This window comes from Polyodon spathula, chromosome 11 (assembly GCF_017654505.1).
Source record: "Polyodon spathula isolate WHYD16114869_AA chromosome 11, ASM1765450v1, whole genome shotgun sequence".
Lineage (NCBI taxonomy): Eukaryota > Metazoa > Chordata > Actinopteri > Acipenseriformes > Polyodontidae > Polyodon > Polyodon spathula.
The window spans coordinates 5,892,614-5,914,931 of record NC_054544.1 but is presented as its reverse complement, the minus strand read 5'-3'; the positions used below and the strand labels follow the sequence as shown (position 1 = coordinate 5,914,931).

The 22,318-nt window shown below is 35.2% G+C and overlaps 1 protein-coding gene across 4 annotated transcripts; it reads left to right on the top strand.

The window, feature by feature from the left end:
• The first annotated feature begins 2,359 nt into the window (after nucleotides 1-2,359).
• On the top strand, nucleotides 2,360-21,548 carry LOC121323242 (solute carrier family 35 member F5-like). 4 transcript variants are annotated; one of them, XM_041264180.1, is made up of 17 exons: nucleotides 2,360-2,450; nucleotides 4,262-4,305; nucleotides 5,211-5,272; nucleotides 6,398-6,539; nucleotides 8,814-8,963; nucleotides 9,950-10,012; nucleotides 10,448-10,529; nucleotides 12,121-12,311; nucleotides 14,121-14,202; nucleotides 14,500-14,587; nucleotides 15,209-15,273; nucleotides 16,696-16,800; nucleotides 17,717-17,876; nucleotides 18,246-18,336; nucleotides 18,697-18,851; nucleotides 19,493-19,584; nucleotides 20,978-21,548. In XM_041264180.1, exons 4-16 carry the CDS (start codon nucleotides 6,405-6,407, stop codon nucleotides 19,575-19,577), a joined length of 1,452 nt encoding a protein of 483 aa, XP_041120114.1. In that variant the 5' UTR covers nucleotides 2,360-2,450; nucleotides 4,262-4,305; nucleotides 5,211-5,272; nucleotides 6,398-6,404; the 3' UTR covers nucleotides 19,578-19,584; nucleotides 20,978-21,548. The 4 variants fall into 4 exon arrangements, with proteins under 4 accessions (XP_041120114.1, XP_041120111.1, XP_041120112.1 ...); XM_041264177.1 differs by having other exon boundaries at nucleotides 19,412-19,584; XM_041264178.1 differs by lacking the exon at nucleotides 4,262-4,305 and having other exon boundaries at nucleotides 19,412-19,584.
• Nucleotides 21,549-22,318: the final 770 nt, after the last annotated feature.

Below are 22,318 nucleotides of genomic sequence, written 5' to 3'. Positions count from 1 at the left end.
CATTGTTACAAAGATTTGACGATAGCGATGTTCACTTGTAACCTGCTTTCTGTGTGTACTAAATGCAAAACCGAATTGTATCGAGCTATAATATATACTTCAGCTAATACTGCCAGTGTGGTCTTACTGCTGCATAAATCGAAAACAATGTGGTCTCCAACATTGCATTCATAAGAATTATTCTGTTGCCATATATGTGCAATAGTGTATAACTTGCCTGCCGTTTCCTGCGACGTCTGTGTAAACAAGATGCTGTGTCTTTTAGGACATTTCCCTTAGTGTAAACAAAAACAACAGCATCATGTACACCCAGCTTAATCAGATATCAGGCCTCGTTTACAATCCACGTGGTGTACATTCCTTAGAGGGCATTGGAAACTCTAGCAACCTGTAACCTGGTTGATATAATATCTATTTAAAAAAAAAACTGCAAATTATTCGATTGAATTGAATGGCTTTTCTAACACAGAAAAGGAAACTAAAACAAGAAGGTAACAAAGTTAATTTCAGCCTTTATTTGGTCAAGATACATAACGCAATATAGGACTAGAGAATATGTGTTCCCGCAATACCCACACTGACTCATTTTCTAAATTAAGGTTTAGAGTGATGTGTATTACATTTGAAACCTGAGCTCGTGTGTTTAATTCTATACAGCATTTGAATGTTTTTTTTTTTGTTGTTGTTGTTGTTTTTTTTATAAACACATTTCAATGATAAGATCATTAACCGGTGGGAATACAATTATTTAAAAGATCCTCTTAGTTTTGTTTTCAAATAAATACATTGTGTTCCTGGATCTCTGCATATAGTTTAAATACTATTAAATATATAATGTGAACATTATTCTCTTTGTGATTTTTAGGGCAGTAAGCAGCCTGCAAACAGAACTGAATCATGAATAATATTTAGGTGCATACATGTAACTTTGACATGTCCAATCACCAAATCTCAACTGAATTGTAGACCTAATTTAAATAGGTCTACAATTCAGTTCATATAAATATTGTGCTCTGTCCAAGACTTTGGAAGATGAGTGTTTTCTGAAACCGCTGGAGGGAAGGTACCTTACCCAGCTGTAATTATTGCAGGAGGGACTGCAAGTATTTGTAAACCCTCAGTATGTGTGCCAAAAACTGTCCCACAGATACTGATAAGTAATGGCTCTGTATCACTGAGAAACAGGGAGGCTTCATGCAAACTTATGTGTTTTTATTGAAAACATACCTGTATTTTATTAAATTGAATGTTACCATTATCTTATGATGTAAGAATGTTACCATTGACTTATGCCTATGTTGAAAATAACAACAAAAGCAATAGACACGCATGTTTTTGTGAACAATTTAACACGTGTATGGTTATTTCTTCACTTCTACTAAATGGCTTGTATTGCATAGCTCGACTACATAATGTGTCATGGTAGGTTTCAGCAAATACCATCCTCTGCAGACTACAGTACATTAGTCCTCTGTAGACAAGCATAATGTTTTCAAGATGATGAAGACTCTTGCCCAGTCAAAGTCACTTCGGATCTTCTTTTTAGCGGTTGTAGGCGCATGCTATCTAAATGGAGATGATGAATACCTTCTACCTTTATATATGTATCTACTGTAGTTCTTTCCTTGTACCTGCTCCCATTTCCCTATACTTTTTATACATTGTAATATGCATGTCTCTTTCTCCCTTTTGTGTTTCTCTCCCTTCTATCTTCAGAGTATCATTTACTGATGCTGTTTGATTTCTATGTCCCTCAACTTCCTATTTAATCTGTTTCTTTGTTGATTACATGCATTGCATTTCATTAATCTATGCTCCACTGTTTCTTGTTCACCAGAGTTACTGCATAACCCATTCTCATGACTCCTGGTCCTGTATAAATGATCATGCAATGTTGTTATGTTCTAGTCTATTAATATTAGTTTCTTCCTCAGTTTTTCCCTTTCTTCATATGTTTGTGATTTTTTTTAATATAATAAAATCTCTTCTTTCCACTGTTTTCCTGTTCATGCCATACATCTAATATCTTTTCTTTAGCTACATCATTCACCTCCGCAGGACTCGCAGATATTATGTATATTTCTTTATTTTGAATTGTTTTTGTTGTTGTTGCTTCCAAATACACAATTTCATTTCATATGACAGCCAGTGACTGCGAATCCAGGCTAATATTTTTGCCATTTTTATTTCACATCAGCACAAACTCAAAAGTCATGTGATTACTTTGAATTCCTTCTTGGGAGATGTAGTTTTGTTTCGCCGAGGTGAACGGCTAGCAAAGTGAGGAGCGTTGAGTAAGGACTACATTTTCCAAAATCCCACGCAATTACCTACTGCGTACGCAGTGGCGTACGCTAACGAGAGTCAGGTGAGCAGGAAGCAACGAGAAGGGGTTGGTAGGAGGCAATGTTTACAAGCTAGGAGTGGACCTGTTTCCTTTAAAAATACAGGTACAGTAAATACATATTATAAAGCGGCGTGGAAAACTTTTCTAGAATGTTTGATGTAATATTACTTCGCATAATAAGGTTTAGTAAGGTCTCTGGTGACTGAGTCTAAATAGCTTGAGATTTTAGACGTGTTTTCACTAAAGACAAGTTTAGCAGACAGATCCTGTAAAACGTATAGGGTAAACAGTACTACGAGTTTAATTTAGTATGCAGTATGCAGTTTTATTACCACAACATAATAACAATTTTGTAAAGTAAAGGCATTTCCCCATAATCATTATCAAGACAGCGCCACAGCAAATGATTGCATTTTGAAACATGCAGTCTGCGTGTGTAACTTGGGATGTTGTTGAATACATAGCCGGCTGTTAAAAAAAATAAACTACCTAAGTCGATGCAGTGTTATTATAAACAACTTTTGCACGAAGCGCATTGGTTAGTTTATGTTGAAATCCTAAATAGAAACAGAAGACCCTGTATAGCTTTACGACTGCTCGGTTGTAATAAACATTGTGCCAGTCCACACCACGTACTGTATCGTGTACCGCATTTGTTAATGGACTAAATTATTGCTTTCTCGGTTTCCCATCATTCCACCAGCTTTATCAAATGTATGCTTGTGTGGCCCGATTGTAACTTACTTACAGCCCTCGTAGTAAAATAGTTTCCAGATTCACTGCGTGTTTCATTTCCTTGGAGTAAAAGACCAAATTGGGACACCTCTTGTAATAGTAATTAGGGATACTATTGTTAGTAAGTAGGGCAGGGAACGTATCGTCAGAGAAATCTACAGCGGCTGTGCCAGGAATCACTGATTTTCTTTCCATGCTGTGCCAAAAGCCTATCAATTTTTATCAATGTATTTTGCTGTCAGTCATTGAGGCTAGCAGCATATTCTTTTAAAAGCACAGGACTTCCAGGGTTTTCCTGCTGTGCCTAGTTAAACTGCCTATGTAAACACATCTTCCAAAGTTGTTTAATTGATGTACTGCAGGCAACAGTACAGTCACTACCAACTGAACCAAGCGATCATAAGTAATCCCATATTTCTTTTATTTCCTCCTTTCTTTATCAGTAAGGGCAGTGATAGATATGGGCCTAAATGTCTCCAAATAAACAGGGATAATTGCTGAATTCACAGACTGCACTTTTCAAATCGGGAGATACTGTACCTTTAGTCACTCCACCATTGATTCAGTAATCTTATAGCTAGGGGTTAAATACTGCTTACTCTATGTGGACGGCTGTCTTCTCACATTTGCTGCTTAGGTTGGGTGTCAAAAGCTGCATTAAACATTTAGATTATGATTACAGGTGCATGGAAAATAACAGCGTCATGGGTTTCCTTAAACTGGTTTTGTTTCGCTGGCCTACTTTTAGACTGAGGCGATGCTTCAAACATTTTAATTTGTTGTGTGCTTTATTAGTGTTAAGTTTTGCTGTTGCATTCCACATTTTGTTTTAAAGTTTTTGTTTAAGTTCATGATCAGACATAATTTAAAATTGTATTCAAATATAGAATAAACAACTTAACTCAATTATGTTCTGTTTATAAACTACTGGAGAAACGAATCCCTGGCAATGAACAACAAAGTTAAACTATTATTATGGCCATAACTATTATGAGTGTACAGCAGTAGATTTCTAAATATCTAAGTCCTTGAGGACACTGAGAAAGACTTCTTGTCAAAAACTTTGCGCTTTTGTTAAATTGATAATAATATATATCTATATATATATATATATATATATTATATAGCCCATATAATATACCCTGGAATCTAGATACGATCAAGATATGTTCTTTACAGCTGGCTGGCTGTGAAGAAAAGGTGATTTATCTAAAGCCTCCACGGTAAGAAATTATATATTTTTTAACTATCTAATAACACTTTGCCCTTAGTAATATATTCCTAGATAAAATAAGGCACAACTTGGATTTCCAAAATAAAACCAGAATCAGTCAGTATAGGGGTTATATTTAGTGGTAGTTCTGTTGATACGTTGTTTAAGCACTGCTTGTCAATACACACTGACTTTATTGACAATCCTACACTTTGAATAACTTTCTAATTCAGGCTGGTCTGTAGAAAACAAATATGCAAACTGCAGGAAGTTCAGACAACATGTAATGTTAAAAGAACCCAGGAAATGCGCTGGCCTGCGTAGCACTGTGATATGTATGTCGAATCATACAGGCTATAAATATGAAAAGACTTTTTAGACCACCTGGTTGCACAATGTTAGAGGCCAGAATCTGAGCATGAACTGGCTTGTAGGCTATACAAATCAGTAAGAACAGCAGTTTGAGGTTAGATGTCTTCACTAACAGTTCATGCTGCAGGCCTGGGTTACAGGGATTTGTGTGAGCGCTTTTGAGAATTTTTCTGTAGAGCTTATTTTCAGAGACATTTAAACGCTTGTGGATAATTTTGAAAATAAGACGGTATGAACAACCCACAATCTTTTAGTACCGTTTCTGGGAAATTAGATCTAGATGAGATGATTTTAGCAATGATATTTAAACACATGTCTTTTGTACTGTATTTCTATTTTTAAATAGTGTTGATTTGAATAGAATTATAGTATCTTGTATCATTTTAAATGGTATGTATTCTGTTATTTACTTTTTGCAGGTGGACCTGCATGTCTACTTTCCTGATTGCTTTGTGATTTTATATATATATGTGTGTAAGTTTACCACATCAACGCACCATAGCATTGATGTGATAATCTTACTTTCTAATGTTTTTTCTTTAGGTTCCCTTACAGTTGATACTAAGGCAGTACAACATTGAACGATTCATCAAGGTACAAATCAGGTATGTCCACAGCATAATGACGTTTTTGTTTTGTTTTTAAACATTTGTCATAGTCATTATTATACTTTGAACAGTCCTCAACTGAATTTATATTTTCATGTACCTTCAGTTATCAGCTATATGTATGTAAATTCAGGAAGTTTCTATGAGGCGGCATTTACGTGTGTTAATAAGTTCTAGCATTAATATTCCATATCTGCTTTTAGATTAATATAATGTACTTGTAGGTTATTTACTGCATTGCCGAGCATCTTCCCTTAAGCATTAGTTCTGTTGACAGTGTGTAAAAATGAGACATGCCATTGTGGTGATCATGAAAGGTCAGGTAATCAGCCGTTCTCTAGGTCTCGCAGAAAAGTTGATTAATTGTGTTGGGTAAATGTCAGAATAGTTTCTGTCTGAGGTGTGGAAGACTAGACCAAATCTGCTTCTGTATTAAACTCCTTGTTAACTCCGAAAAATGGTAAAGCAAAACAATCATTACACATGGATCTTTTTGTGAATCATTTCAAACAATTTTAGCCAATTCAGTCGGTTGTAAAATTAGTATTATGTGGCCATCTTGTCGAACAGAATGTCCAATACAGCTTTCAGCATTCCTGTTATCTTTTTTTAAAGGGGTTTCCAAAAGTTTCTGGTCAAACTGGTGAAGCCTAGTTCACTTTTATATAGTTTATGAAATTTGGTTGAATGCAAACGATGTCTGATAAATATTACTGTCATGATTCTCATTGTAAAGGCATTTTTTACAGATAAAGTTAATAATTTAATTTTAAGATATAATCTGAATTCTACACCAGTAATTGTTTTTTGTTAAGTCTGAAATGTTTCATTGCAGCTCGATTTACTTGGAAATCTTTTGAAAGAGGTAGTATCCATGAGAAAGTAACAGATCATTGTGTACCTGAATCATGACCTGGCAGTTTAATGTATTAGTTTTAATTGTATGCTTTTGGATGTTTAGAGAGTTTCATTAATAGGCTTCATTAATATATATAATAATACCCAGTGTATCCAATGCTTTTTTGATAGCAGAAGAATAATTCATTTGAGACTTCACCTTCATTATTAAAGAATAATGAATGTACAGTAAGTGGTTCTAAGTCCTCATCTCCTGTGTTGCAGATGACTAATGGTGTGGGTGTTTATCATGAATCGGATGAGTTCTCAGAGCAGCTCCTCAGCTCAGCGCAGGCGCATGGCCCTGGGAATCGTCATGCTTCTGCTCGTTGATGTCATTTGGGTTGCTTCATCAGAGCTCACGTCGGTATGTTCTCCCTTCTATATGTTGGATCAGAGAGAAATTCATAATTAGGGCTACAAACAATCACGAGGAGGCCAAATGCATAGACACACTTGATGACTGTAACCTTAGTAACAAGCTGTAATTAATGCAGTAAATGGGGTGGGACGGACTTGGTGCTTTAGCTCAGAAAATATTAAGCAAAAATACTAATATGAATATAATAATCCAGAGCTACAGCAGCAACATGTTGGCATGCATTTTAATACATTTAAAGTGCAAGTTTAGCTTTAAGTAAGGATATCCTGTAGGAAACAATCCCGGTTCCCAAGAGAAAATGTTAGTGTAGCTTGTTGTACTTGTCATTAATGTCATTGTTAGACATAGTTATATATAGTTAGCTTCCCATCTTGCTGGAGTGCTGGAAATCTCTTGACTGAAGCAATAAAATGTCTTGAATTTATAGTTGCGACACCTTCACTGATTTATTTTTTAAAGAGTAAGTAGTTTAAAATTAGAGTAAAAAATATTTTGTTTTCAAAGATACTTGATATTTTTTGTGTTAAGGAGCTAGTCTTCTATTTCAAGTGCATGTAGACAAGAAAAAGTTGCACTTTACCAATCTATCTCTTTTAGTGCTAGGACAAATATCCGAATATTCAAACTAACATATTTTTTTTTTTAATGTATTTGGATACAAAAATCAGATGTTCCTATTCGGTAGAAGTGACAGAAATACCTTGCACTTATTTACCACCTCACCAGAAGTTGAGACAATGATATGTGAAAAATAAAAAGCCTAAAATACCCTCCACAGCATCAACATCAACACAGCAGCTCGAGCCTCTATATAAAAGTTTTAGCAAAAAGTAAACAAACCAGCAAAAAGCAAAAGTAAACAGCAAAAAGTAAACAAACCAGCTTATGCCCGCCCGCATAGTGGTCTCTGTGGAAGTCATATTAGTCGAAAAAACGTTGTGCTGCTTTAGAGCGAGTCAGACTCTAATGGGACAGAAAGGCAAACACATCATTCTGAAATACCTCGCTTAAACAGTGCCCAACTTGCTGGAAATGTTTGTAGAGTTTTTTTCCCCACCTACGTTTTACAACGCCATATCCGCGTTTGGTTTATTTTAAATGTTTCAAATTAAATTTTAGTTTTCGTTTACTTGTTCAGCTATAAAAAGGCCCAAGTAAACCTCATGTCATTACTTTATGAAAACATGCCTGTGGCCGCTGCTTAATGTGAAGAAATGGCAAGGAATGAAAAAAAAAGTAAAACAATAAATAATGCGGTCAACTTTTTATGTACTATTTATTTCGGAACTAAACAAAACAACGTTTAACTTGAACTGCTATTTGGCATCCTTTGTTTTGTAGTTAATTCAGTGGGGTAAAGTAAGTCCTACACAGTGTATTCTTTTATCCTGGGATATGTTTTTTTTGTGCATAGTGCAACGTCTTGCTGTAAAATAAAGGCGTGCACACACGGGCCACGCCCCCCTGCCTCTGCTGCTATGCTGTCTCTGCCTGCATTCTGAGCAATACAATGGCTTTTATTACTTCTTGAAAATGAACGAATATCTGAGTGAGTATTTAAATTCTGAGCGACTATCCGAACATGAAAATCCTGTTTGTCTTAGCACTTGTCTCTTTGCAATCTAACAAAAAACAAGTGCCTCATACCTTTTTGTTGCACTAACCTGCTTTATTTCTAAGTTGCATTTTAATGAACGTGGTTTGGTTATTTCTAGCATAATGATGGGTTCCATTTCTCTGTAAATGCTGCAGTATCAAAAATGGATCATACCTTGTTTAAAGGAAGTGATGTTAGTTTTATAATATTTGGGTTAAGCCTAGTTGGTGAGACACAGCTGGTTTATGATTCAAGTTCTATTTTTATCTGTGCAAAAACAGATTATTATTACAGTTGCCATCTAGACATTTTAGATTTTTTTTTTTATCTGCGCTATACATCCTTTGACAAACCAATTGAATGCTTTATACCAAATGACAAAAAACCTAAAATTCTCTAGGAAAGAATGGATAGTGGACAAAGTAGCTAATGCAATGCTCACTGGTCCAACAAATAAAAAAGGCGAGCCAATGCTTTTGACCTACACTGGATATTCTGCATCAGGGTTGGGTAGAGAAAAGTGTTTTTGATGTTACCTTCGTTTTTTTATTGTGGGTTTCCATGGGTTTAGAGTTTCCTCTAAGTAGTATCTTTATACCTGTTTTTATCTTTTTTCGAATTGAAGTTTATAGGTGTGTGTGTGTGTGTTTGTTTTTTTACAGTACATTTTCAAGCGTCAAGACTATAATAAACCCTTCTTCAGTACTTTTGCGAAGACTTCCATGTTTGTCCTCTACTTGGTTGGATTTCTTGTGTGGAAGCCCTGGAGGCAGCAGTGCACAAGAGGATTTCGAGGGAGACATGCTGCACTTGTAAGTGTTGGGTTTTTTTTCAGAGATTTTGTCACACAATGTTCTGATTTGATGCATGGTTTTAAACTGGAAAGGTGTTTGCTGTTTTGTGAAGGTGTACACTGATTCATAGAATATAGCATGCATCACTGATCTTTTATTAGACCCACACCTCGTGAATGCTAGATTCAAAACACAATAATATACTATATGGAAGACTATAACCCAAGTTTGCTGTGTGCCTCTTTTAAACAAGCAATGTGTATATAACACCTTTCCTGAAAGAGTGGTATACAAATGATGTTTGACAAATGTCTACAAAAGTCATCAAGCAGTTAAGAAGTTCCAAGTCTCAAAAGCTTTCAAACAAACATCCCAACATAAATAACAGAAACATATATACAAAAATATATTTTCTACATTCATTTGAATTGTAATGGGACTGATTTATTTATTTATTCATTGGTATTGTAATGTTTATTTTGACAGTGACAAGTTGCTGATGTATAGTCAAAATAGCCTTATATAATAATAAACTGATTTTTTTCTGTTTAAGACAACTATGAACATTTTTTGAAGTATTACAATTTTCTGTAGCATACAGCTGTTCATGTTTCATTAGCTGACAAAGAAATGATAAAACACTAATGGCTGTGGTTTTCATATTTTTTTGTTAATGCACTCAAATGAAAAATGTGTTTATTTAATGTCTAACTCTGACTGGCAGTGCTTAAAATGAATAGATATTAAAATTGTATTTTTTCCTATAATGTGATAATATAAATGTTATTGTTGTTTCAACATTACAACAAAAACAACAACAATATTTTCTCTCCAGATTCCGCATCCCACCAAGGGACCTAATCCTAAAATGCACAAAAAAGTAGTATAGGTTTCACATAGTTTAATGTTAATCTGCAAATGCATTTATAGCTTATCATTATCGCCTTTAAAATGTAAATGGAATATTCCATTCAGTAATTGAGAATGTGCTATTTTTTTTGCAGTTTGCAGATGCAGAGGGCTACTTTACAGCATGCACTACAGATAACAGTTTTAACAACTCCCTGGTAAGTATTTGAGATTGTGTACATTATACAGGTCCACAGTCTTTCAACTTCAGTGTAGGGACTGTCTGAGAAGTCAGGCAACATAAAACAGCTTTTCTGTATCATGCAGACAGGTGCAGTTTTGGTTCTTTGAGCCAATTGGTTTCAGTTTATGGGTATATGCAGAAAAGTTTGACTCTCTCATTAAATACAAAACTCCGGTAAAGGCACCATTGCCTGGAGTACAGAGTGATATGATCATACTGAGTGGCCGTCTTAGCTGGGGGCCCACAGGAATGCTATAAATATCTGTCCATCCTTATGGTAAGAATACAATTGTGTCGTGTTTTCAAACAAAGAGTAAGAGCAAGACCACATCCTTATCTAAACGGTCATCGTCGTACTTTTTCATACTGGAGGATCTTGAGTTCGGACTGTGCGCATTTTCTATTACAGAGTGAACCACTTTATGTTCCTGTGAAGTTCCAGGATGTTACCTCTGAAAAGGCTGGCGATGCCAATGGTGAATGTGCAGAATGTAAGTGTTAACTGGGAGCAGTTTCTCTGTTCTGCTTCACTTCACTTTCCCTAGCTGCTCAGCATCTGATTACTGTTCAAATGTTGTAGTCTAGATATTTTTGAAAGGAGTCTGTTTTAACAATGCATGCTTCTGTTCTTTATTCTGCCATTCCCTGTACATTATGTCGTCATATATACAGCTGTAGTCAAAAGTTTACATACCCCAATAGAAATTTTATAATCTGTAGGAATTTGCTGTCAAACAAATAATTCTATGAAAAATCTTTTGTAGCAAAAATGTTTTGCTTTTGTGGATGGGGGGGAAAAAGTTACTACAATTTTATTTACAGTTATTTATTTTAGCAATGTTTTTGCAAAACTCCAAAAATGCTAATTCAAAGGTATAAATACACTGGCAAAGAAAATCTAATTAATAGCTAGTTGAGGCACCTTTAGCAATAACCTCTTTTAAACAAAGGGTATTTGCCAATGAGATTTTGGGATGATTCTTTAGTGATTTTGTTTTTTATTTTATATATATTTTTTTACCATTCTTCAACGCAAAATTGTCCCAGTTCATTCAAATTCCGAGGACTTCTCTTGTGCACAGCCTTCTTCGACTCATACCAAAGATTGTGAATCAGATTTAGATCGGGACTTTGACTACTTACTTACTTAGACCATTCCAGAACCTTTATTTTATTCTTCTTTAGCCATTCTGAAGTAGATTTTGATGTGTGCTTTGGATCGTTGTCATGTTGGAACATCCAGTTGCGCTTTAAATCAAGTTTTATGTGGGTTCCAGAGTGGCGCATCCAGTAAAGGTGCTCCACGTGGAGTGCAGGATGCACCCTGTAGCCTGGAGATCGCAGGTTCAAATCCAGGCTATGTCGTTGCTGGCTGTGACCGGGTTTGGTAGGTTAGGGTTTCAGATGATTGGCCAGTATCTTGTATACTATGGAGTCCATTTTACCATTTATTGGAACTAAATTTCCATTTATTGGAACTAAATTTCCTGTGGCATTAGAGGAAAAACAGCCCCATAGAAGGATATTACCACCTCCATGCTTGATAGTAGGTATGGTGTTCATTTCTTTGTACACCTCGCCAGACTTTCTCCAAACGTAATGACGTCGGTGTTCCCTGAAAAAAAGACAAGGGTTGGAACAGGCCAAAATGAAAAAATGTATAGGGTCGGATATGTGAGTGCTGACTGTGTGTGTGTGTGTGTGTGTGTGTCTATATATAATCTATATAATCCTTTTTTTTTTTTCTCCCACAAAAGTAAACATCTAGTTTGATAACTGCTTAAAACATCTTTGATGTCAATACTTACTGCTTTTATGTTAAGTTTTGTCCTTTTGGAACATAGCCAATAATTTAGCTCAACAGCAGGTGGCGATGTTGAGCTCTTTTTGCCTGAAAGTTCAGATAAGAAGCTTTTCTCATATGAGCCACTGAATCTATGCAAAACCTCACAATTTACTGTTTTTTTTTTTTTTTTTAAAGCAGTCTCATCAACAATGCATGTGTGTATGCTATACTATTTTTAGATTGCACTAGGCCCTTAGTCTGACGCAAACTTTGGTTTTAAATGTTTTGTGTTGCAGGTCCTAAAAAGCCTCGCGTTCGATTCAGCAATGTCATGGAAGTACGTCAGCTTCCATCCACCCATGCACTGGAAGCTAAACTTTCTCGCATGTCCTACCCAGCAGCAAAGGACCATGAGTCAATATTAAAAACTGTTAGCAAACTACCAGTAACACAGGTGGCAAAAATCAGCTTCTTCTTCTGTTTTGTGGTAAGTGTATCATTGCTTTTGTAAACTAAACTACAAAACAATAAATTCCTTGATTTTGTATTTCTTTTGAGTATTGTATATACTTACATGTTTTTTTTTTGTTTTTTTTTTGGTTTAAAGTAAAAGTAAATGTATTGAAGCAGTATTTATGTGAATTTGATCATTGCTAGAGCCCAGTGAAATTATTTTTATTTTTTATATTTCTTTTTTTCACAAATTTTGTTTCATTACAGATACTCTTTACAAGAAAATAAACATTTTCTGTGTATTTTTTTTTTAATAACATTATGACATGGAAACAGACCTTGCAAAGAAAAATAATTTAGTTACCATAGTAACGGGAACTTACAGTCCCTCACTCTCTTTAATTAACTCCCTATTTACAGTAAATACTGCCCATGCCCTCCTATAAAAATACAATAAGATAAAAATATATACTGTGTTTATGTGTGTGTGTATATATAATTACACTGCCTTACTTTTGTGGGGCTGTCACACTACTTGCACATACAGCAATCTACCCATTTAAAGAAAAAAAAATGATAGGAATTGTATTTCAAGCTTGGGGAGGGTATACAAGTATATAACAGTATACAGCAAGCTTGGGGTTTCTTGGTATTTAAACACTAAGCAAAGCAGATTCATTCATTCAGATTCTTTCAGAACCAAAACAGCATTTGCTCCAGTGCAAAGTTTGCACCACTTGAAGTAAAACAAAGAATTAGTAAACTAATACAAAGCATAAGCAAACACACAGACGTATTTTCCCCAAAAGGAATAAACAGCTAATGCTTAATGACGGTATCTTTCGACTCCCATTCCAGCCGACAGCTGCAAAATCTGCACATCATTCTTTTGTCACTGTTATTATGCCCTGTTTAGGCATTTTAGAAACAAATGCGTCTTGTCTTCCATCACAATTAATTCCCCAAATACTCGCTCCAAATTATACATCTGCGCAAGTGCTAGTCAGAGCTTCCATTTCCCTTCAGACCGTGTCTATGGTAATGGCTGGGTCTATGCCACTACCATTGCAAGTATTTATTTAAAGTATTTTTTGTATAAACCTCCCAATTTAAAACTGTAATTCTATTGTAGCGATCTGTGCAGTTGTGTTTGTGTGCTGTAATTTCCGCTGTAATTGTGTTCCCCTCCTGCTCTCCATTTCCCGCCACTGGTTTGTTTACCACAGTCTGTATTCGTACCCTGTGTGTGGGCATGTTCTTTTTCTCCCCTGTGATTGTCTGCTGTCTTTCTGTCATCATTGGCTGTTGTTTGTTTGTGCCTGTTGGTCCTAGTGTGCGGCTGAGGGCCAATGGGATGTGCAGAAAATAAGGGGGCGTGGCTAAGGTGAAGGCGCTGTAATGCCCTTTTGTGTTGTTGTTATCGTTGGTCTTGTAACCAGTAGCTGACAGAGCTGTGGTCTCTGTGTGTGAGTGAAAGGCGTACTGAATAAAAGCTTTTTGGAAAGAAACCTGTGAAAGAAACCAGCTGAAAACGCTATACTGTTACTTTATAATGATTTTTTTTTTTTTTTTTTTTTTTTTTTGTTTTTTTTTTGCATGTCGTTTTATAGTTTGCATTTCGTTTTGTAGGTTGCATTTCATTTTATTTCATTCTATTTTGTATTTTCAAAAAATACAGGACTTTAATCATTACTTTTTCCTCAGTGAGGTACCACAATAACAGTTATCACACACATTTTAAAAGATACATGTTTTAAATGGATTCAGCTGTATGATGAATTTAAATCAAAATATTTTTCAAATGGAAATATAACTGCTTGTTTGTTTGTGTGTTTGTTTTCAGTGGTTTTTAGCTAATTTCTTCTATCAAGAGGCTCTGTCAGACACGCAGGTAGCCATCGTGAACATCTTGTCCTCAACTTCTGGTAAGACTCTGGTGACAAAAAAAAAGCTTGTTTGATTTGAATGTAGAATTACCTGTAATGAAATCTACATTTACCAGTCACAGACTAACTTTTATTATTGCAACCCTTTACTATGGACCATGTCTTACAACAATTTATTATATTAACAAGATCAAGAAAAAACAGGAATATATCTGAATACATCTGTTGAACTGTAGTAGGGCTGGTCCACCCACCCCACCACCAAAGAATAAAATATATACCAGTAGATGCACCTACGTTATAATTACTTATTTTTATTTATTTTTTTGGCCATAGGGCTATTCACTTTAATCCTGGCAGCAGTGTTTCCCAGTAACAGTGGAGACAGGTTTACTCTGTCCAAGCTTTTAGCAGTGGCTTTAAGGTGAGTGAAGAGACTAAAAGTAGTGTTACAGGGTGATTGATTAACTTGTCCACTCTTTGCTGTTGCTGTGGAAAGAACAGGAGTTTACCTTTGAAAATGTTGCATTCTGCTGTTTTTAATTGTATCTTTATATTGGAAGCCCTTCTTGAGCCACAGTAGCAGCACGGAGTGGCTAAATGACCTTCTATAGCAATACAAAAGGAACGACTATTGCAGCACATTCTAATATTTAGTCATTTATAGTTATGGTTTGTTGGCTTAACAGTAGTAACTTTGATTACAAAACATATACAAGAATGTACACATGATGTGGTCCAACAGCAGCCTTATAAACAGTGTTCCGATAGGTTTTTGGCACACTCTTGTTTTCAGACCCTATGGAGATTAGGCCTGCACATTATCCTTTTGTGGCCACTGCAGATGTTTTAAGTATGTGTGCATGTATGTGCTCAGATTTATTATAGCGTTCTGTGTCATGAAGGCTGATCATTATAAAATACATTATACTGATGATACTATTCTCACAAATGATGGTGTGCACTTACAAGTATAAGTTTGTGTGGGGTTTCTTTTTCAGATTGTAAAGTTTAACGATTTTTTTATCGTATGTTTTCTTTGTAGCATCGGAGGAGTCGTTCTTGTAAGCTTGTCGGGCTCTGATAATACTGACGGGAAAGACATTATAGGTATTTAATTTATTTTCTTGAATACGAATTGTAACTTCATTTCGTGAAAACTTTGGGCCAATTTATTTAAGGTCTTTACACCAAAATACAATTTTCACCATTGGTTGTGACTGTAAATGTTACAAAATTCATTAAAAAAACATTTTAAAAAAACTCATGGCTTAGAAATGAGGCTGAATTGTTTTATAACTATACTAGTTTTATAAGCTTCATATTTTGATTGTTCTTTAAAACAGTTATGGTCTGTATTGCATTGTTGTGTGAAAACCTTTTTGTAGTGTACCCAGAAAACACGTTTTAATTTTCTGCAAATAATGCACCGTTCTGACTTCCTGAATACAAAACCGCCTTTTCAAATACAAGACATTGCTTACAGGCCTTCCCTTTTTGTTTTTTTGTTTTTTTTTGGTGGGTGGGTGCTTCTTCTTCGTATCTTTAAGGCCCATGAAAATACACTGCCTTGCCCTCCCACTTTAATAAAAAATGTCTGCACCACTTTGCTATAGTGCCAGGTGACTTTCAGCCATGTATGTTGTTCAACACATGTTGTGATGAGAGACCTGTGTGTGTGTGTGTGTGTGTGTGTGTGTGTGTGTGTGTGTGTGTGTCTATATATATATATATATATATATATATATATATATATATATATATATATATATATAAGAAAACTGCATTCCAAAGCTATTGTCTATCCAGAATGGTAAGACGCTTGCCCAAGTTGTTTTCTGTAAGTGAGAAATTTAATTGGGGAGGCTGCACAACTAATACTGCTACTACTGTACATCATTGGGGCTTCTCTCCTTTCCAACCTATGGCTGGATGTCAAACTTAATTATGATTTAAAAAAATAATAATTATAATTGGTATCTGCCAAGGACAACTGTTTTTAAAAAAAAAAAAGGGGGGGGGAGGTTAATGTAGCGTGATGCAAATCACCAGAAGGATGCGATAGAGTGAATTTTGCAGATCAAGTACACATGGATTACCTATCAGAACTGCATTCCAGTATCATATAGGCACCACATGCGCAGGGAGCTGCAGCATAGGTTACTACAAACCTATGTGATTTATATTCCTGATGTCAGCCCAGTATCGCCCAGGTTCAAATCTGAGCTCACAAAGTAATCAAAACCATGGTTATGCAAACAAAGCTATTTTTTTTCACAGGTGAGGAGAGAGCTTAGCCTCCTACAGGGGGAAATTTACTGAAACATAAATTAACTTCTGACCTTTCAGCAGTTAGCTTCTTAGAAGTATTTGCAGATACTGGCTGTATGGTAGCCTGGATTGTATCAGCAGATGCATTCATTTTTTAACCAAATGTTCTCATACCTGAACTTTGTAATTTTACAGTCAGTTTCTTCTTTTTGTTTTTCCTCCTAGTTTTGACTTATGCTTACCTTTTATTCTTTTGATAAGGGTCTCTCTGGTCATTAGTGGGAGCAGTGTTATATGCTGTATACATAGTCATGATTAAAAGAAAAGTGGATCGTGAGGACAAACTTGATATACCCATGTTCTTTGGTAAGTTCAGCAATTTTGATGTTGCCTTTTTAAGGTCAAAAATACACATTTGCCAGTTGGGTAAAGGTGCATGGTTTCTATGGTAAATTTTAGTTGTTGTTTGGATAGCTGTAGCTACAGAGAACTACTGACTCTAGCACCGAGAAAGAAGTAAGATAGGCTCACTGTTCTTAAAAGGAGAACAGTGACACCTTAAAACTGAAGAACTGATCATTTAATATCATAATGTCCTGTTTAGTTTTACAGTAAACTCAATACAGTTCACTTGCTACCGTAAGTGTTTCAGTTATTGTGCTTATTGATCACTGGGTTTCTGGTGTTAGTCCTCTGCAGTTTTCTGCTCCCAGTAACTTCTGACCTCAAATAGGCTGATCAGTGAAGGTCTTTTGGGCCTGTTGCTGTTCTTTAATGACACATGATACACTAGTCCTTGGTTTTCAGAGGCTGTGACTAGTGTGGCACCAGTAATGGCTCTTTTAGCCTCCAGTAAATTGCTGTGTTTTCCCTATTTTACTGCTCTATGCCTTAGAAACTGCACAATCGTAATGGCACATCACACATGGATCTGTGTTTCATGTTCCTGTTTTAGTTTCTAGTAGCATCTTTAGTTTTTATTAGTAATGTATACTGTTGCAATAGATGTCATGTATAATTTTAATCTTTCAGGGTGACTTGTTTCTTGTGGGATCAGCAAGACTGATAACATACAGTACTGAATACAGTGCTTACTGAAAGGGTTAATCTGGTGAGGGGTGGAACAAAAAACACATTGGCCATATGTTTTTACCAATAATTACTGTGTGAAGTTTTGTAATATTTTTAAGAAGTATTATACTGTAACGTTAGGAAAAAGTGTGAGAAATTGCGATGATTCTTTTTGTGCGACTGATTATGTTTTTGTTTTCCGCACTTTTAGGGTTTGTCGGCTTATTCAACCTTTTGTTCCTATGGCCAGGCTTTTTCTTGCTTCATTACACTGGTTTTGAGGCCTTTGAGTTACCCAGTAAGCTTGTGTGGATGTATCTCATCATTAATGGACTTATTGGGACAGTACTATCTGAATTTCTTTGGCTGTGGTATGCTCTTTGTTCTTTTATTACTGAAGTTAGTTACATAACTGGCATGAGTCAAAATAACACAAGGGAATACACTTCTGTAATGTCATGGGTAGCATTACTGTCAGCTTAAGCTCATCACCAGCTCTTAAAGACCAATTAAAGAACAAATGAATGTCTTTGACTTAGCAATATAATGCTCTTTTTTGCTTTGACTGCAGTTAGCTACTGCGTATCAGTCATTTTTCTGTATTTTTTTAATAACTATTAAAATAGATTTTATATAACAAAGTGGGTGATAATAATATGTTAACAAATAGAGGTAGGTGGCTGACATTTTTATATTTTAATTCAGTTGTATTTCTCTCTCTCTCTTTCTCTCTCTCTTAGGGGTTGCTTTCTCACCTCTTCATTGATAGGTACACTTTCATTGAGCCTTACAATACCTCTGTCCATAATTGCTGATATGTGCATGCAAAAGGTAAGTGTAATGATATATTATCTATCTGTTGTTGGCATGAGTGAACACAACATCTGTGTAGAAACAGGGCTCAATAGAAACCGCTTGATACATAGACTGTACGTTTGTGCTGTTATGTTCTTTATGGAGTAAAGTACGCTGACTGCTTTGAAGAATAAATTGTGTCTCTTGGATTATAAGAACTGTTTTGTATTCACTACATATTCTCTTCTGCCTCATCATGGAGGCATGAGCAACTCCAGATCATTTTTGTTCTGCATTCTATAGAATGTTGCATTGTACCAGTATCTACTGCAATTGAATAGTTAAATAGTTTTTGTTTGTATTTTTACGTGAACGATAATGCTTTTTCTTTTCCAGGTGCGGTTTTCTTGGCTGTTTTTTGCAGGTGCTGTCCCTGTTTTTCTTTCCTTCTTTATTGTAACCATTTTATGCCACTACAATAACTGGGATCCAGTGATGGTGGGTGTGAGAAGGGTTTTTGCTTTTATCTGTCGGAAGCATCGTGTACAAAGGTAGGAATGCTGTGTTTTAAAGAATGCATTGGTAAATAGCCAGGTGAGTATTTTTTTTTAACTGTAGTACAGTCACCTGGTAATATAACAACTGGGTGTCTCACACGTTGAATGTGTTCAATGGCCCTTACTATGTGAATGTACTGTATGTCACAAATGGAGTTGTTCCCTTTAGGAATCATTTTGCCATCTGAACACAAAACTTGATACCATGTTATTTGCAAGTATTTGAGGAATGAACCAATCCCATCTATTGACTGTTTGCTGAGATATTAGATGCTTCCAGTTAGTTCTGCCCAAGGAAGTTCTCACCTACTGAAGTTAGGCTGTATAGGTTTTCTTCCACTTTTGAACAAATAGGCTGCCTGCTTTTCGGATTGTCAGGATGATCATGTGTTTTTAATGTGAACCCTATATTATAAATGTAATGCCTGTATTACACAAGTGTTAATATGTGCTTGCAGACACACCTCTCTTTTAATAATGTCAAACTGAACAAGTATTTGTATGCAACTGTATCAAAGTAAAATGTTGTTTTTGTGTCTTCGTGGCCTTTCTAGGACCTTAGAAGGAACTCAAGTTGGTTTGGGCATCTGTAGTAGTTATTTTAATAAGTTAAAGAGGTGTCCTGTATTACACAGAACTTCAGAAGACAGTGAGCAGTGTGAAAGCCTCATTCCGATGCATGGTGTTTCTCAGGATGATGGGCCCAGCTGCTGTTCATAGACTACAGGTACTTATGGTGTAAAGTAGACTGTATGTCATATTATAGATGCATTATATTCTTGGTCACTGTATACAGTGATTGTTAGTGATATAAGACTTATAAATCCACAATTTTTATCAAATTGTTTATTTTTGCTACTGGACCCAAATACGTATATCAAAATCATAATATTTTTTACAATTGTTTTAACACTAGGATATGTGTTACTGGATTAATGTCTCTGGTTTTGCACTTGTATGATCCCAGTGCTTTTACAAATGAAAGATTTCTGCACTTAAGCAAAATGTTTTGAAAACTGTAAATTAATGTAGGCTATCCTGCTGCAGTTTCAGTTGCAACAGTGAAACTTTTGTATTGTGTGTTACTGAAAGTTTCCACCCAAAACATTATAAAAATACAGTAATCATTTCACACTAACTTGATTGTATTTCATAAAGCTAGAAATAAGATGATAAAACTTTGTTACTGTTGCTTTTGTTAGGCAGTATTATAATACAATCATAATAAAGTTATCGGTTGTTTTAAATATAAAAGCAAATTCAGCGGACAGTGAGGATAATATGCATAGTACTATTTATACTGCTAAGTCTGTATATCTTGACCTGCATTTTCTTCCGCTCATTGCAGTGCTTTTTCAGTGTTTTATTGTTATGTATTGTAGTTATGTTTTAGTTGCTAGAATCCCCCTCTCCATATGGAGAGACATGGGAGATATTATCATGATGTAATAAGAGCGAAAGACACCGGGTTCTCCTTGGTGTATCGTATTCCACTTTTTAAAACCACGCTTATCTGTTTAAAAGCGGCATTTTTTTTTTGTTTTTTTATGTTTTTTTATTCTACAATTTTTGTTTAAAATTAGCAACATGTATTTTGATTGCTAAGCAAGACTCCCGCTTGATGGCGTATAAATGAAATAAAATGAAGATCAATTACCATTTTTCCATGTTAATCTGCTTATAATGTATCATTAATTCCAAACTGTGTTCCTTCCTGGAATACAAAGAGTAAACCATGAAATGCACATAAACTAAATATTTGTGATACTTAATGATCTTTTTTTTTTTTTTTTTTTTAAAAAAAGCTTTGTTCCAAATGTTTCTAGTTTGCAGATCTAATATAATTTCTGCATATTCTTAAAGTATTGCTTATATCTAATGCATGTGTGCATTAAAACAACAGTTGTTGTTTCCAGCTGTTCTGTATATTTCCATGTCTCGCCTCTTTAATATCCTTAATGATCCATTGAGGTGTGTTTGTCAAGCTAGTGGTGCTGCAGGAAGTTGACCTTTACTGTAGCATTTGTTTGCCAGGAAACCGTCAATCTTAGAATTGTTTGTACTGCTGTCAGCATAAAGCAGTAATCCCTTTTTATTGTCTTTCTTTTTGCCTCATACAGAGCAGGAGCAGTGTTTGGCAATGTGACAATCCTGGAGAAGCCTGAAGGAAACTTTATTTTTCAGTGCCTCTCTCACCTTTTTGTATATATATATATATATATATATTATATATATATATATATATATATATATATATATATATATATATATATATATATATGATGTGCAAACATTTGATCCCATCAAACTTAAATTACTGTACCTTCGCAAGGACTGCCTTTAATACTGGACTTCATTATTTTTTGTTTTGTTTGTTTAATGGTACGTACCTACAAATATGTAGGAAACCAAAACCTTTGGAGTAGCCTACCTACGTTACCGAATGTAAAGAATGACAATATGGGGAGACCACTTGAAACACTCAGACTTTTCAGCACAGTAGAGCACATAAGAGGTAACGGTTTACGCTTTTCATTGTCACTAGATGCTGGATAATAATGTAAGACATGTGAATTGGTTCTACATCCTCCCAATAAGCTCTGAAAGGAAAAGTACCCTTTCTATTGGATGTGGTACAGAATACCAACACCCTACACTGTACATAGGAGATCAAATCCAAATACAACAGAAGTAAGACAAAAGTATTATATTTTATCGTAAAAAAAAAAAAAAAAAAAAAAAAAAAACTAATAATAATTAATGAAACACATCTTTATGATCAGTGTTTGCAAATCAACCCTGTTAATTTACCGGTGTTTTAAGTGTAGTACTACGCTATGTATTTGTTTCTCTATTTATAGAAAAACACTGAAATGACAACTGCTTGATTTTGTAATTATTGAAATATACAAAGTGGCCTTATACTGTACGTGCATGTTCAAATATCAAATTAAGAGTGGCGCTGAGGACAGTAACTTCACTGAGTCCTTGAACTATTGGTGTTACTATACACAATGCCTACATTCTAGCCATTAATAATATATTTGGACTGGTAAAACATGTTTCGATGAATTGTTAGGTTTAGAATATTTTTTTTATTTTTAGTTTAAGCTATAGATACAACAACTAGATACATGCCCCCACACTCTCTTTATCTACAACATTAACTGTGAATGGGATTTATAGCTGGATCTTCCTTCTAATTAATGACCCTTGGCTAAGAGATTATGAAATCTGTGATGTGGAAAAGGCAATACATCATCTTGTACTTAAAGATAAGGATACTGGGGAATTTTTCACCTTGGTTTAAATTTTTCAAAGCATGTAATTGGGCAGAGCAAAATCTCAATGCAGCCTAAGCTGCCTGAGGATTGTATCCCATCGAATTGCATATATGCATCTTTTAAAGTGTGTTTGATTGTCCACAACAAAAGTTTATGATATCTTTTGTATACAGTAAG

Coding starts and splice junctions, on each gene's coding strand:
- LOC121323242 (XM_041264178.1), top strand. CDS start 6,405: ATGGTGTGGGTGTTTATCATGAATCGGATGAGTTCTCAGAGCAGCTCC. Junction 10,013..10,447: donor ACAGTTTTAACAACTCCCTG/GTAAGTATTTGA, acceptor TTTCTATTACAG/AGTGAACCACTTTATGTTCC. Junction 10,530..12,120: donor CAATGGTGAATGTGCAGAAT/GTAAGTGTTAAC, acceptor TTTGTGTTGCAG/GTCCTAAAAAGCCTCGCGTT.